General features: G+C 45.0%; 1 protein-coding gene across 1 annotated transcript in view; it reads left to right on the top strand.

The window, feature by feature from the left end:
- Positions 1-15,784, top strand: part of PLEKHA6 (pleckstrin homology domain containing A6) — a 69,733-nt gene that overhangs the window by 18,570 nt on the left and 35,379 nt on the right. The window contains exons 7-9 of the mRNA XM_015407318.1: positions 28-489; positions 2,328-2,838; positions 5,158-5,244. Of these exons, the coding sequence (XP_015262804.1) occupies positions 28-489; positions 2,328-2,838; positions 5,158-5,244 (1,060 nt within the window). The remainder of the gene's footprint in view (positions 1-27; positions 490-2,327; positions 2,839-5,157; positions 5,245-15,784) is intronic.

The raw sequence follows: 15,784 nt of genomic DNA, 5'->3' as shown, positions 1-15,784 counted from the left end.
ACTGATTCTGAAAATATCGTCTCCCAGCAGGAACCACCAGCACCACCACCACCACCGCAGTGTTCCAGCCAGGGAGTCTGCCAAAGCTGAGCCAGAAGCCAAGACCAGAGGTGAAGGTGATGGCCGAGGCTCAGAGAAGATCGAAAGGAAACCAGAGCGAGTAGAGAGCAAGAAAGAGTCATTGGTGAAAGCCAACGGCATCATGAGTCAAGAAATGCCCTCTGAGCCTGGAAGCCCTTATCCTGAAGCCTCCCATGTGCCACCTGGGGTGGAGAGACCAACACAGCCAAATGGCTGGCAGTATTCATCTCCTAGCCGACCTGGCAGCATGGCCTACCCACAACATGATGGTGAGACTGCTGTGCCTCGTCAGAGCTTTGCCGCTCGCACCAATCCTGATAAAATTGCCCAGAGGAAGAGCTCCATGACACAGCTGCAGCAGTGGGTAAACCTGCGTCGTGGGACTGTACCTCCTGAGGATCTCCACAGGTAAGATGGCTGAACACTCCCAAATAGCTTCTCTCTCTGAGAATGAAATAACCTTCGGTAGCCCCACTCAGCACAGTGAGAAAAGGACGTCTGCACCACAGACTTACACCAGTATAGCTGACCTGTTTCCCTTGCCTTTCATCTCCCCCAGGGAGTGCTGGGAACCAATAATTTTTGTGAGATATAATTTCTGAGGGCTGATTCCGACCTTACTGCTTCCATGTGGAGCCTATTGAGAACTGCTTACATCTGTAAGCAGCTTACCGGATGGATTGGCCTGATTGCATAGAGTCTTCCTCCTTGTACTATAAATCTGATGTGCTGGCATGAAGACATTTCAGAGGACCAGCATGATCAATATGGTTAGCAGCTTTAAAAGTTACAATCCCTGTATTCAATTATTTCTATGTAGATGTACTTTCATGAACTTGACATGGGGGCAGCGTAATATTTGAACCTGCCTTAACAAAGAGTTTTCAGTACCTTCCCAGAGTTCCTTTGGGCATGCCTATTAAGGAGTTGATGACTGATTTATGTTTAGTGTGCATCATTCCAGAGAAAAAGAAAGTGGTCTTTACCGAGCAAGCAGGATCATTGACTGAGGTGAAAATACAACAACAAAAGCTACTTGCCCCACTTGTAGTTATACTCCGTCTAGGTCTCAAGACGGCTGATTGGTTTTAGGGGTATGTTTTTAACACCAGTCTTAATGGTAGACAAATAAGTTGTTTAAAAATTGGATATAATTACTTGACTGGCTCCTTTCACATCCCTGGTATAAGCTGCAATCCTAAACACTTTCCTGGGAGTAAGCCTCATTGAATAAAATGGTACTGATTTATCAGCGGAAGTGCTTAGGATTGCCACAGTACTGTAGAAACACTCCTCTGCTCTCAGCTCCCCCTACTTTTTTGGCCAGTGAAGTGAAAGCACTCCTGTCCTGTCCATGTATTTTATCCCACTATTAACATTCATCCATTTGAAACCTCTACATACAATGGATATCGTGTCCCAGAGTCCCAGTGTCCTATTTTTTATTTTCTGAAAGATGGACAGAAGGCTGACCATCAAGTAAGGTGGTGCAGTTTGCAGCTACAAGCCTTGCTTACTAGGCTGTGGAACGTGACTAAAGATATACGGTAGAGTTATAATATGGCTTTCAGCAGAACTGAATCACATAAGTTTGAACTTTGTATGGATAAAAAAAGAGGCACATACATTTTTGTTAATCAAATTTGCAACTCATACCCAATAATGAGAACATTGCAGCCCTATTATCAAATAAGGGTATAACTGAGAACTATAATTGATAAAATAAGGGTATAATTGATACATGGCTAAAAGGGATCACATCTATAATTTTTAGCAGCACCTTTAGAAGGCACCTCAGAAGCTTTAATTATAAACTAGGTTCTATACTAGATTGGTGTCATCTTTGGATTCTTATGTTCTTAAGCATATGGAGCAGAGGTCCATCAGTGGCTATTAGCCACAAGGTATAGATAGGGACTCCGGAGCAAGTGATGCTCTGTATTTTTGGTGCTTGGGGGGGGGGTCAATAGTGTGAGGGCTCCTAGAGTCCTGGCCCCCACTGCTGGACCTCCTGATATCATGTGGTATTTTTGGCCACTGTGTGACAGAGTGTTCGACTGGATGGGCCGTTGGCCTGATCCAACATTGGCTTCTCTTATGTTCTTATGTTTATGTTCTTATTTAGTCTAGTGTCCAGCAGATAGGATGGGGGTGAGGCAAAAGAGCTGGTCAGAACATTATAGTTTTTTCTTTCTTGATAGCTCCACAATTTACTTTCTTCTTGTTCTTTCCTTTGGGGTATCTAGCCCCACCAGGTTCTACCCAATGTCCCGAAGAGTTCCTGACTACTATCCTCCATACTCCCCCCAGTTCTCTGAGGATTACCAGTATTACCCTCCTGGTGTGCGTCCTGATAGCATCTGCTCTATGCCTGCCTATGAGCGTGTGAGCCCTCAGTGGTCTGTGGATGACAAGCGGCACTCCTTCCGTAATAGTGGCACATACCAACTGCGTGACTGGAAGGAACAGCCTGGCTATGGCAGACAGGATGTGCCTGTCTGGATCCCAGGCCCCACACGACAACCCGTTTACTATGACGAAATGGATGCTGCCTCAGGCTCTTTACGCAGGATGTCACTCCAGCCTCGCTCCCGGTCGGTTCCTCGCTCACCAAGCCAAGGTTCCTACAACAGAGCCAGGGTATACTCCCCGGTCAGGTCACCCAGCACCCGCTTTGAAAGAATGCCTGCCCGGAGTGAGGAGATTTATGCTGAGCCAACAGCCTACATGATGAGGCGATCGGTCAGTTCCCCAAAGGTAACCCCCACATGACTCAATTCCTCCTCCCAGTGTTTCCTGTCATCCTTCAGAAGAAGGACAGCAATAGAATAGCAAGGAGATGCTGTAGGATGAGTGTCTCCAACTTTTTTGAGCCTGCAGGCACATTCAGAATTCTGACATGGCATGGTGGGCACAGCAACAAAATGGCTGCCACATAGGGTTGCCAGGTCTGGGTTTGAAAATACCTGGAGACTTTGGGGTGGAGCCAGGAGAGGGTGGGGTTTGGGGAGGGGAGGGGCATCATCATAGGACAATGCCATAGAATCCACACTTCAAAGCAGCCATTTTCTCCAGGGGAGTTGATCTCTGTCAGCTGGAGATCAGTTGTAAAAGCGGGAGATCCCCAGGCCCCACCTGGAGGCTGGCAACCCTACTGCCACAGGAGGCAGAGACAGCTACAAAATGATTGCCACAGCTTAACTTCATTAGCACAGAGCAGATCATTGTGCTATGCTGGCAGCTGCTGCCAAAGCAACATTTTTTAAAAATCTGGGCAACCCATCAAAGCTCCAGTAGTCAGTCAGAATCCTTGCTGAGTAAAAACTCTACCCGGCACAGCCAACTTACTAAAAACACTTGGCAGGTGCCAGAAAAGGTGTCAGCGGGTGCCATGGCACCCACAGGCACCATGATGGGGACCCCTGCTGTGTGATCACTGGCACGCTCCTGATGACTGGATCTTTACTAATGTCAGCATGTCTGCTGCCTATTGAAACTGAAGGATATTCACAAAGTTGAATAAAATCACCATTGCAGATTTGGGATATTCACTAGGTCTTGACTGAGATGTCTATTGATAGAATGAATTAGAGAAGCAGTCCTGGACTAGAACATCAGGCTTATTTGTATAAAGGGGAAGTGTCAGAGATGGGCATAAGCAATGCTTAATTTCTAAAACAAAAAATTGTTGGAGCTGGCATATTTGTCCCAGAAGTCCTTTGGCCTAATCCCAGCCATGTCAGGGTTCACTCTGCAGTAAAGGAATTGCAAATCTAGACATGTTCAGACACATGTTGTTGTTGTTATTATTATAGACTGGATTTATACCCTGCCCTTCACTACCTGAAGGAGGCTCAGAGTGGCTTACAATCCCTTTCCCTTCCCCTTCCCACAACAGACACCCTGTGAGGTAGGTGGGGCTGAGAGAGCTCTCTCAAGAACTGCCCTTGAGAGAACAGCTTTGAAAGAATTTATGACTGACCCAAGGTCACCCAGCTGGCTGCATGTGGAGGAGCGGGAAACAAGTCTGGTTCTCCCAAGTTAGAGTTCGCACTCCTAACCACTACACCAAACTGTCTGTTAGGGTTGCCAGGTCCTTTTCTTCTGCCAGTGGGGGTTGAGAGGGAGCTTGTTGGGGGTTGGACTTCCTCCCACCAGCCAGCTAGCCGGTGGAAGGCTGAAAACCCTGAAATTGGGGGACCCCCACTCCCACCTGGGGGCTGGCAACCCTATCATTTATTTCACATGACTCAGGAGATGGAAAACAAGGGCTTTAGAAAACAAGGGCTCTGGACTAAAATGTAATAAGCCCCCATTCAAAGTAAACACTAGGTATTATTGGTTCCAGACACTCAACAGTTCACACCAGAAGAACTATGAAGACTGAAGGGAACTGGTCCATTAGCTGTGTAGAGACTATAAAATAGTGATGTTCTGTATTCTTGGTGCTGGGGGGGGGCAACAGTGGGAGAGCTTCTAGTGTCCTGGCCCCACTGCTGGACCTCCTGATGGCACTTGGTATTTTTGTCTACTGTGTGACAGAGTGTTGGACTGGATGGGCCATTGGCCTGATCCAACATTGACTTCTCTTATGTTCTTATTAAAAGAACTGCTGATGAGGATTAAAGTACTGTTCATCACTATTTGGCCTGTAGGTTTAATAAGCATGAACTGCAGGTTAATACCATCAGAATCAAGAGTGGAGGCAGCCCAGGAACCAAGTGGTAATAGACGTTTTAAGGGCAGGAGCGCCAAGTAAACGTGCCCTTTCTTTTTCTCCTCTCCTAATAAAACAATGTTTAGATCCATCTTGTAGAACCAGTCACTCTGTCCCAAGAAATATTTGTCTCTCATTTCCAGAATACAACTCATTAATGTTCCTAATTGACCTATCCACCAGAACTTTCCCAATGACCCTGCCTAGCCATCTGTTCTCTCCATTTCTGTACTGCAGATCATGATTACTGTTTTGTACTCTCGGAAAGGTGGGCGGGATAACAGTTTCCCAGCTGACCATGGTTTTATCGAGAGATATAAACCACTCATGCATGTGTATGGTTTCTTCTCTTTCCTCAGTATGATTATCTGGGTGACAGGAGGCCTGTCCCTGCAGGAGTGTTTCCCTTCAACTATCCAGCATCCCCTACAGTCCACGACAAAATGGTACGTGCCAACTGGCATCCCAGCATTCCACTAGAGATTTTAGTTTCCTGGGCTGGGATTAATTTAGAGGCAGGGATAAAGGAGGTTATTATGTGATCGGAGGTTGCTTGTAGGACACGGAACAACTTAAGATGTCCCAGAACTTTCCCTGGTATGAGACCAAGTGGGAGTCCTACAGTCTTGGGTATGCAAGGCACCAACTATGCAAACTGGCAAAGATATTAATTATTTGCCTGGTCTGTTGCCGATGGGGGTTATTAAGTAGACTGGAAGACTCAAGGAAGCAAAAAAGTGCCTGATTTGCAGATGAGAAGAAATCCTAGCTTCAGCTCATACTTACAGCCCCTGCTTATGTGTTCAGCAGTGGTGGGGAAGGACACCGTAATACCATGGTGGAGAGCAGTGTGTACCCCCCCCTTCCCACACAGATAACATGCAGTGTGAAATAGACCTTCTGGATCATAAAGACGTGCAGTTCATGTGATCTCCCCCCCCCCTGAAAACAGTGGAGTGTCACAGGAGCCATGCCTTCGTGTGCTTTCCCACTGCCGGCTATCTGGATGTCACAGGAAAAGGACTCATGTCTCCTCCTTTGTGCTCTGTCACCATATGGACTGGGCAGACAGGTCACTGTTGTTGTAAAGTTGTAAACGTAACCCAGGAATCCTTTTTTTTTAGTGACCGAACTGAAGGTTGCCGTTAAGAATTTGGTGTGGCATATAGAATGCATCCTTAATCGAAGGTGCCCCTTTCTATATCTAAAATGAACATCACCGTCCCAATTAGTAGGAAGTGAGCCTATGTTATCTCCAAGACTGCATACCTTCCCTATCTCAAGGACAAGCCACTTAACAGTCTATGAGAAAAACAAAATGCAGAATGCAAAAACTTGGAGGGTGGCTTTTACTGATGGACTTTGTAATACTCTAGTGCAGTATGGCAAGGACAAAGGGCAGCAGGTCATATAGAAATGCCTGTTCCCTGTTCTTGGCTGTAGTTTATTTCTTTGCTGCTTTTCCTCACTAGTTTTACTTCTTTCTTTGTTTGGATATTTCACTGCGGGGGAGGATCCATGTGGTGGGGGCAGAAACCACTGTGAGTGGGACTCTGTCAAGTGAAACTGCCAACTTCATTTGCTCCATGCCAAGGTTCTTGACCCTGCCTGACACCTTTCACCCGTGAGAGATGCCAGTAAATCCTGGACTGGATTAAGGTGCCCTGTGGAACAGACTCTAGTTGCACGCCTGTTGCACGCAGCTTCTTCCCTCACTCCCCCCTCCCCACCTTCTCACCAGCTATGCACACAAGCAGATGCATGTGGCTGAACAAGAAATGCAATGAGATGATCCTGGTATCACTGAACAGGTCGGGAACGGTTTTCCATAACAGGTGCTCAGTCCCCATCCCCAACCGCTTTGAGTAAAATGGAATGGCAGTAATACATGTGAAGAGAAAGAGCAGCATTCCCTACTTAAAGAGCAGTTGGGGTCTGGATAATTTTCAGCTGCTGCCTGGAAGTGAACATAGAACCCAGGCTGGCCAGGGATGACCTTGAAGTTGTCACATTTTTTGAAAGGGGGAAATTCTTTCCAAAATTGAAAAAGATCCACTCCATGTTTACTAGAGAAGCAGTTTAACTGGACCCAAGGCTGTGATTTATAGATTCCATTTTGCCTACCAGAAGGTAGGAGGATAATACAGGCCTTTTTAGCTTTGTGAAAGGATAGCACTTCCCCACTCACCTCTTTTCTAGCAGGCAAAGAGTTATGAACACTTTGTCATCTGGAACAGGGCTTGTACAATGTAGTGATTTGGGGGAACTCACAGTTTTTCCAGTGGACATCCATGCACGGATTATGAAAAGGAAGGGTAAGGACCAGTTCATATGCCCAAACTAGTGTGCTGGGAATGTGGGCTGAGTGGATTGTGCAGAGTTCAGCATGTGCTAATGGTGATTGCTTCAGCACGCTGCCAGTTTTCACTGCAGTCTTCTTTTAATGCATAATTGCAAAGCTACTGAAAATGGACTGGGATGAAAGCTCGTGTGGGTAGAACCAGTCACATCATAACTTCCCCACTCTGTCTGAACTCTGCATGGATGCATTGAGCCCACATTCCCAACATGCCAATCAGATCATAGAGAGTGACATTTGGGAGTGGAGCGGTACTGAGGAATTGTGAAATTCCACCTACTCCCAAAATTCCACAGCAAGATGTCTTATAGTGAAGGATGTAGACGTGCTAGCAGTGTGAACACACTTCTTTATACCAAACTTAGTAGGTGTGGATTAACAATAGTAGGTGTGGATTAACAATTTTTGAGCCCTGCACCACACATCAGCCTAATGATAACAGTGACTTCATGGGTACCCAAGAACTATCAGAGTCATTACATTCATGTACTCAGAGAGTGTAAGCTATATGTGAAAATCAAAATTCACACATGACTCTTAAGATGGTATTTATTGTGTGTGGGGGGAGCATTATTGTTTTTACCAGCCCATTGAAACAACTGGGTAGTTCACTCTTGCCAGGCATCATTAAAGAACCCAACCTTTTTGGGTGGGAGAAGAGAATGGCCATATTGTTCATCCATACCTGCCCAGCAAGAGGTGAAGCATATGACTTGGGGACAGAGCACTGACTACATGGGGAGCTACCAGGATCTCCCATTGAGAGTCCCTGTATGGGATGTGGAACCACCTTTTGTACTGAAAGGACTGCTGATCAGCGACCATCCACCCACCACCACCCCTCTCTTTACAAATGCTTGTGAGGCTGAACGTTCCCTTTTCTGTCTGGGGAGCTCTCTGCTGTCTCTAGCTAAGTTGCACCTAACTGCTTTTGCTTCTTCTTTGTGTTTGTTTGTTTGTGCTTCCATTTTGCCGCATGCCTAATGGCGCCTGATAGGATGAACTTTTAGACCTTCAATTGCAAAGAAACCTAGAATATTTGGACCAGCAGGTAGGCCCAGCTGCCTGTGTTGCTCTTTCTGCTCCCACCTCCCCACCTCCTGCCTCTTGTCCTGCAACCCTCTACCCCAAGCCCTCCTGTCAGGTCAGTGTTATCCCCCCTCCTCCTTCTCCTTCCCTTCCCCCCACATGTGTCCTACTACTTTTCTTGGCATCGTGGCAGCAAGAGTTGGTCTTTCGTGTGTTTCTTTCATCTTTTCCCTTTGACAGGGACACCTGTGTTTAGAGGGGTGGGGATGATTGCTTTGCTTGGAGATCGAAACTGTGTCTTCACTTGCAAATCTGTGGTTTCTGCAGTGCTTGCTGTGGGTGAGGGAGATCCTTTCCATTGGTCTGCTCTGAGAGGAAGGGAGAAAAAGCCAAGTGCCTTCCTGTAGCTTGCTGCCACTCCTTTGTCTTTCACATTTCTGTGGTTAGCCAATAGCCACAATGAATTTTTCATTTGAAAAAGCAAAGGGAGATTGTACATGTATATAAATTGCAGACATTTCACTGACATTTGGACACACTTGCAGCGTGTCTGCCAAATTGTTTAACAGAAGAGGAGAGCAGTGGGACCTTAAAAACTAGCAAAATTAATTCCAGCATAAATTTTTGTGAGTTCACTTCTTCTGACACATAGGAATGTACATCCATTAGAGAAGTGCTTTTACATTCATAACAGACAAGTGGCCGGTGGTGGAAGATGCTACAAGGTGAGGCTGGTTTTAAATGTGTTTGAACTCTGGTTTCATTTTACTGTTACAGGCTAACTACCCATCTAACATTCTGCACAACTGTTGGTTTTTTGGATTCTGGGCTTTTATCCCACTCTTTCTTTAAGGAGCTCAGGATCCTATGCATTTTCCCTCCCTGTCCTTATAACAAGCCTGTGACATAGGTTAAGCTGAGACTTAAGGGCCCAAAGTCACCCATAGCAGAGTGAGGATTTGAACCTGGGTTTGTACAATTTCATCAAAGGTTTGCATGAACACACCTATTCACATAAGTACTGTTAAAAATGAATAATAAAGATAGGATAGGGCTCATCAGTCATTGCTCAATGTGTAGATAAAAATAACCTGGGAACTCAGGGTGAAATATTATTTTTAACAGTAGTCATATTTTGAACTTAGCTGGGGGTGAAGGCTGTACTGTGCCCATAGATTTACCTTCTCCATGAGACAGACAGAGCTTAGCCAGGGGTTCTTTAACCTGTGCATGCATGAACACCAGCAGAGGCCCAATCAGAGTTCTGGCCTCCTACACTTCAATGGCTAATTATTGTGTGTCTGTTTCTTAAAGTCACTTTATACAATAGGTAGAATCAAGTAATAAAATGTTTCTGGGAATGTACCATGTCAGACTCGGGGGGGTGTCTGAATGGTTCACTATAACTGAATTCTTTGTGCAAAGCAAAATAGTATGTAAGGAGGACAACTGGTCTAAACCATTCTCCCTTATATGAGTTTTATATGTGCAAAAAGCATTGTTTATAAATGAGAGGAGAAGTCACCAAATCAGCCCCCTTACTGGCCTGCAACCTGATGCCATACTGTTTGTTTTCTAAGCACAGCTGTTTTACACCTTATGTAGAACAAGGTGGTAGAATGCTGGAGTGTATTTTTTGGACTCCTAGTGGGATGGTTTTGGACTCCAGGTGGCATGTTTTCCCCATCTTAGTAAACCCCTTATGTGTAACAGCCTAGACCATTATAAAGGGAAATTACAGTAGTCCTCTTGCTAATGTGTTAGTTTAGTATCGGCAAGGAACATTTTACATGGAGGAAAACACAGAATTTTATACTCCTCTCTCACCTGCAAGCTGAAGTGTTGCAGTTCAGATCTACTACTTCAGTTTGCATAATGTGGAGAGCAAAGTTCACGCATAAGAACAAGTTGTTGTGGTGCATAACGTGATACCTCTGATAGAGTTTACACTGCGTAGTGAGTGGTTAGGAAGCCACTGGTGAAAAGGAAGGAAGGGGGTCCTCTTTGAGTATGAAAAAGGCTACAGTGGGGACCAGGGGACCTGCCTGTTCAAAAACCATGTGGAACAGGCGCCATAGTAAGGAGGAGAGTGATTGAGTGATAAAATTGGCTGGATTGTACTTTGGCTTTTGTGAAAGAAAGAGGCAGAGGTCATACTTCAGAAGGCAAGATGATTTGGCCAAGTGTGTCTGGGTCTAATGGATGGAGAAACTTGTCCGAGCCCTTGAATTCCATGATGGGAAAAAGAGAGACTGTAAATGAAGTAGAGGGGGGTCCTTTGGAGGGAGGGCTATGATGGGAGCCAGATGAAGACCTCAGGAAACAGGTTCAGCCCTGGCTCTGTCAACTGAGTGTCTTTGCACTTTAGAATGACTGAAGGATCCCACCCTCATAGGTATCTAAGCATAGCAGCAACACCTGAATTAATTCTTGCTCTTTTCCTTTAATGGCTAGCTCCTTGACATGTGCAATGCCCTGGATTTTCCGTCTTTCCACAGTGGCTTTAAGCACAAACACATCCTCAAACTGTCCACAATCACCCCAGTTGCTGCCAAGAAGTGTCATGTTCTGCCCAAAAGAAAAAGTCTTACTTAATCAGAAATACCTGAACTCAAGCTAGAGGCTAAAGACATCCAAGGAAGCCAAATAAAACCTGCTCAGAATCAGTTACAGTGCGGTGTACAAAGGATGCTCTAACTTCTGTCTTTGTCCAATACAGCAAGGACTGAGCTGTCCTAGATCTGTCCATTGTCTGCTATAGAGCCAGAGGCATGGCTACTTCATAATAGCTTCAGGAATTGGTGCCAAAAGCTCCTTGCTTGCCTTTCTGCCAGTTTTGTCTTTTCAAACTGACCTCAGGAGCTTTATAGTGCCCACCTTTTTTGTGAGGAAACCTCCCTGAAGACACCAACGACTGTCTGCCAGGGCAGACTGGCCATTTATTATGAGAAAAGCTTTGTGGGGGGCACTTCTCTGGGGGCCACTGGCAACTAGGAGCAAGCTGAGCCAAGCGGCCCCTGTTGTTCTTGGCATACTCTGACCTGGGCCACCGCAACAGTACAAATGGGTGTAGGTTGGCCCAGATCTGACCAAGTAGCCTTTCTATTGCACCAGCACTGTGAGGGCTACTTTGGCTCCGCTTGCCCCAGGGATGTTTTAACACCCCAGTCCTCTCCTGCCATCTGCCTAGATAGGGAAGGAAACAGAGGAGCTGTACTGGTTGAACTCTCCCTGCCTGTTCCTAAGAATCTGATTAATCAGTTGAAAATGTACAGATGGCTCAGACCAGGAACGAAAGCTAGACCCTGCTGCATCCAAGCCAGTGCTGATTTAATACATGGCCTCAGAAGATGATTGTTCATAGAAAAGCTTCTGGGATGGGAAACAGTGTGCTGCTGAGAAACAGGTTGTGCGTGAATATGAGCGTGAAAGTGAAAGTGATCCCTTTTCTGTGCAAATTCGTGTTTTGACTGTGACATCACTTGTCTGTATTTGTGAATATTTGTACATGTTGATAGTTTCGGGGGTAGCCAATGTTGGTCTGCAGGAGACCAGCTAGATGCACGTCCAGTGTGGCACCTGAGAGAAGATTGTCAGGGTGTAAAAGCCCTTGAGAGTCATGGCTCCTTTTGTCTGACGAGCTTCAACTCTCGAAAACTTAGACCCTCAAGATCTTGTTGGTCTCTAAGGGGATACTGAATTCAAATCTGGCTACTTGTATGTCTTGTGAACAAAGCCAGCTATCTGGTTTGCTTTAGGTATCTCTAAACTATTTGGAAAACATAAGCTTTGGGAGAGTCAAAACTGACCGCTTAGTGCAGACAGTACTTATCATTCAGATATTGCTTGTTTGAAAATAGGGACAGAAATAGACGGCAAACCAGAGGTTTCTCATAGTCTCAAATAAATAGAATGAAATTGTGTGGTGTATCTATGTGTTAAAACAGAATGTTTCTGTATATATGTAAAGGGGGAGGGATTTCAGATGTTAAGAAAATGCATAGTATAAAACAGCCTTGGCCTAAGGAGTTTGTTCAAAGACGACAGGAAAGCAAAGGCTCCAAATTAATCATGGTATTGATTAATAAGTGTAATATATGTGATGTAATGTAATGAATAATATATTAATAAATAATATAAACAACCTTCCTCATAACTATTAACTAGGGTTCAACTTCCTTGCTTAGTACAGTGGAAGATGGTATAATGTAGTGGCAAAGAGACTTACTCGTGATCCAGAAGGTACCTGGCTCAAATCTCACCTCTCCCACCAGCTCCCTGTCTGGTCTTAGGCAAGCCACTCCTTTCTCACACCCAACCCCCCCCCCATCTGCAAGATGAGGGTAACACCTGCCTATCTTACATGGTTGTTGCAAGATAATGTGTGTGAAGTTCTCGAACACTGAAAGTTTATACATATATGTGTGTGTGTGTGTGTGCGCGCGCTACATATTGTTATGTTAGTGCAAGCTCATGATTGCTGACCTCAAAGAAGCAGAAAAGCAAAAGACTTTTACATCAGCAGATGAGATTAAACTGCAAAGAAAACTAAAATCCCATTGCAAGTGGGGATGGCTAATGCTGGCCTGCAAAAGTCTGCATTTCAATAAGCAAGCCTGCTCCACAAAACGATCTCATTAGGGCCTCAGAAGCAGTAAATCCCCCATCAGTAGAGTAATCAGGGAGATGTATGCATCTGCCTTGGAATTAAGCCAAAGATGAGCAAGGAGGGGAGCAGTTAAAAGCTCTCCAGATTGTCTTACCGTCAATGACAGAAGGAATTTCTCCTTCTGTCCTTTTAAACAGTTTTCTTTGAGGCTTTCTTTCCCCCTTCTGACCCTATGAGAATGTGGTTTTAAACCGGTTCAGCCCCTTCCTAGCCCTGTTTGGTTGTTCTGCACTGTGATTTATGTTATAGACTTGAAAACAGAGTACATTGAATCAAGTCTTCAGTGCAAATGATGGAGATTTATGCCAGAAGATCTGACCTTTGGAATTTTTGTTAGGTTGCTTTATAGATGTCTGTCTGCTCTGTTTCAAATAGAAAGGACTCAAATCTTCCTCCTCCAACTTGCAAGACAGAACCATTCAACATCAGCCTCCCCATTTTCCTAGACCTAGATATACACAGAGCAGGTGTACAGTAGGAAGGTACCTTTAATGCAAGGAACTTCAGATAACGCAAGCAAGTAAACAAAATGAAGCACAATCCCTCCCCCCCATACATTGGCTAATCAGAACAGGAGAAACAGATATAGGATCAGACACACAAATGATTTTTTTTTTTAAAAAAATTGTTGCTATGTGCATCCTAATGAGGAAACACATTTTTTGAGTCCTCCTCTGACTGTTTTAGAGGATGCTAGAGGGACTTTTGCAGACTGTCTTATCCTAACTTTGCTCCTGCAGTGCTGGGGAGAAATCTCCTCTCCACACCCTGACCAGTCCTGATCCTCAGCAGCAGCACCCAGCAGTAGTACCTTGCTTACTGCATCAGTAACTGTGCTATATTGTTCAGCAAAAGTGGCTAATGCCAGGATATGCAAGATGCTGATGCTTATAAAACAGTCTAGAAGGTACTGTTGCACCCTGTTCCAACAAGTTAATTCCTCCTTCCCACAAGCATGAGGCAAGGTATAAAGGGATGAGCCAATTCCTCAAAAGTCTCTCCAGTTCTCACTGCTTGTTCTGGCCACTTGTAAAAGAGTGTGTGGTCTCTGGGTTGGGGTTCCAGAAGAGGCAGAGGGGGACCAAGCAAGTGTTCAACCAAGAGTAAGAAATATTAGCCCTTGTAGCTACACCGTAAATAATGAAGTACAACTTTCCACTACCCATCATCGTAACTCTGTTTCTGATGTTACCAGAAAAGGGAAGATGAGAATATTAGTGCTAGATTTTGAAAAGGTGGGGGGGGGGAGGATGACACACTGCGCCAAGACTTGTATGAAGTCTACACACACGGGATTTGTCTCTCTGTAAGAGCAACAAGAGGGATTTTTCTCTCTAAGATTTGTTCTTTCACCGTCGTGTCTCTTCAGAGTTTCAGTGACGACCCCATATGTATGACAACAGCACAGCTCCAAGAGGATCTAAGGCATCTTGCTTGAGGGGCTGTGTGTTTCTTTTTAGACTGTGGCATCTGAGCCAAGGCTGCTGATGTCAGTGGTCACACATGTTCAAGACTGAATGGAGATGACTGTATCTCCACTAGCATCTTGACTTTTCCTTCCTTGTCTGCCACAGATGAGCGAGAGCGAGACTTTGATCAGTATGGTGAACAGAATGGTGGAGAGCTCCTCCCCTAGGGCTCAGCTGTACATGCAAGTAAGAGATCACAGCAGCTCTGCCATCCACCATGCCATTCCAGCTGCTTTTGCATGGCAGAACCATTCCCAGTATCACCCTTATGTCTGTATTCATTTGTGAGATGCCCATTCAACATCTCATCCTATAGTACCAGAGCCATTTGAAGTCTTATAAGGCACCTATGCCCTTGTCAACTAGTGGTTCTATTGCAGAACTCCTTGAAATCCCCATATGCACATACTATAGGATGGAGACTGCTGGAGGATTGGAAAATATGCTGATTTTCAGCTATATCAACAACTCTGTGCTTCCTGGTGCCAGATACTCCCCCCCCCCAATCTGGTGCAGTGCTAAGAACAGTTCCTGGCGGTAGGCTGCAGTGAGCAGATCCGCTTAGGATGCCATGGAGTCCTTTCACATATTTTTTGAAGACCTGAGTGAAAAGGCCAAAGCTTTCACCAATGTACATATGCCTTGCCCTAGGAAAAGAGGCAAAATTCTTTCTCTTGGTGAAGCTGGGTAGCTGACAACATTCTTTTCCTCGTTGTTTTTTCTATTGGCAGTGCTTAGCACTGGAAGGTGTGAAGTGGGATCCTATGGCTTTTGCACTGGCATCTCTTGCTAAAGGAGATGGGTCTCACAGCCTCTACTGTCAGCTATCCTAGATGACCAGTTAATTGGAAATCTAGTGTCTGCCTAGAGAACATCTCCTCTAACTAGGTATGGGTGATAGCTCACTTGCGCAGATGGAACAAGAGAATGTCAATGCTTAATTTCACCCAAGGCTCACCAGTATGGAACCCTGGAATCTTATTCAAAAATTAATCTTGAGCCTTGAAACCAGAGTATGTCATGCATTAAGTGTGACTTCCTTGTGTCTTCATATCCATCCTGGCAAGGGAAAAGAATGCCTTTGAGCATGTGGAGAGGGCCTTTCCTGAGCCGTTGAGTCATTGTAACCACCACCTGCCATGTAGGTTTAGGGGTCGAGGATTAACCATACAAGAATTTCATCTTCCTGTCAGAATTGGCACTATGTATTTTATAAATTAAGTAGTACATCCAATGGCATCTTCATCAAAAGCTGCTTTTCATTGTGATTACAGCCAGCCTACCACCATCCATTTATGTTTCTAAAGTCATAGTTTTGTCACCTTTATCACGTCAAAAATTGTCTTGCAACTTGTAACTCTGTATTTTACCAAGTCAGAATATAACTGCTCATAATTGCTGGTTAGAAGTGACCTTTGCCTAGGTTTGGAGTAGAGTCACCATGGCATTCTTCAAATGAG

Source organism: Gekko japonicus, unplaced genomic scaffold, assembly GCF_001447785.1.
Source record: "Gekko japonicus isolate JY-2015 unplaced genomic scaffold, Gekko_japonicus_V1.1 scaffold228, whole genome shotgun sequence".
NCBI lineage: Eukaryota > Metazoa > Chordata > Lepidosauria > Squamata > Gekkonidae > Gekko > Gekko japonicus.
This window is presented reverse-complemented; position numbering and strand designations above follow the sequence as displayed.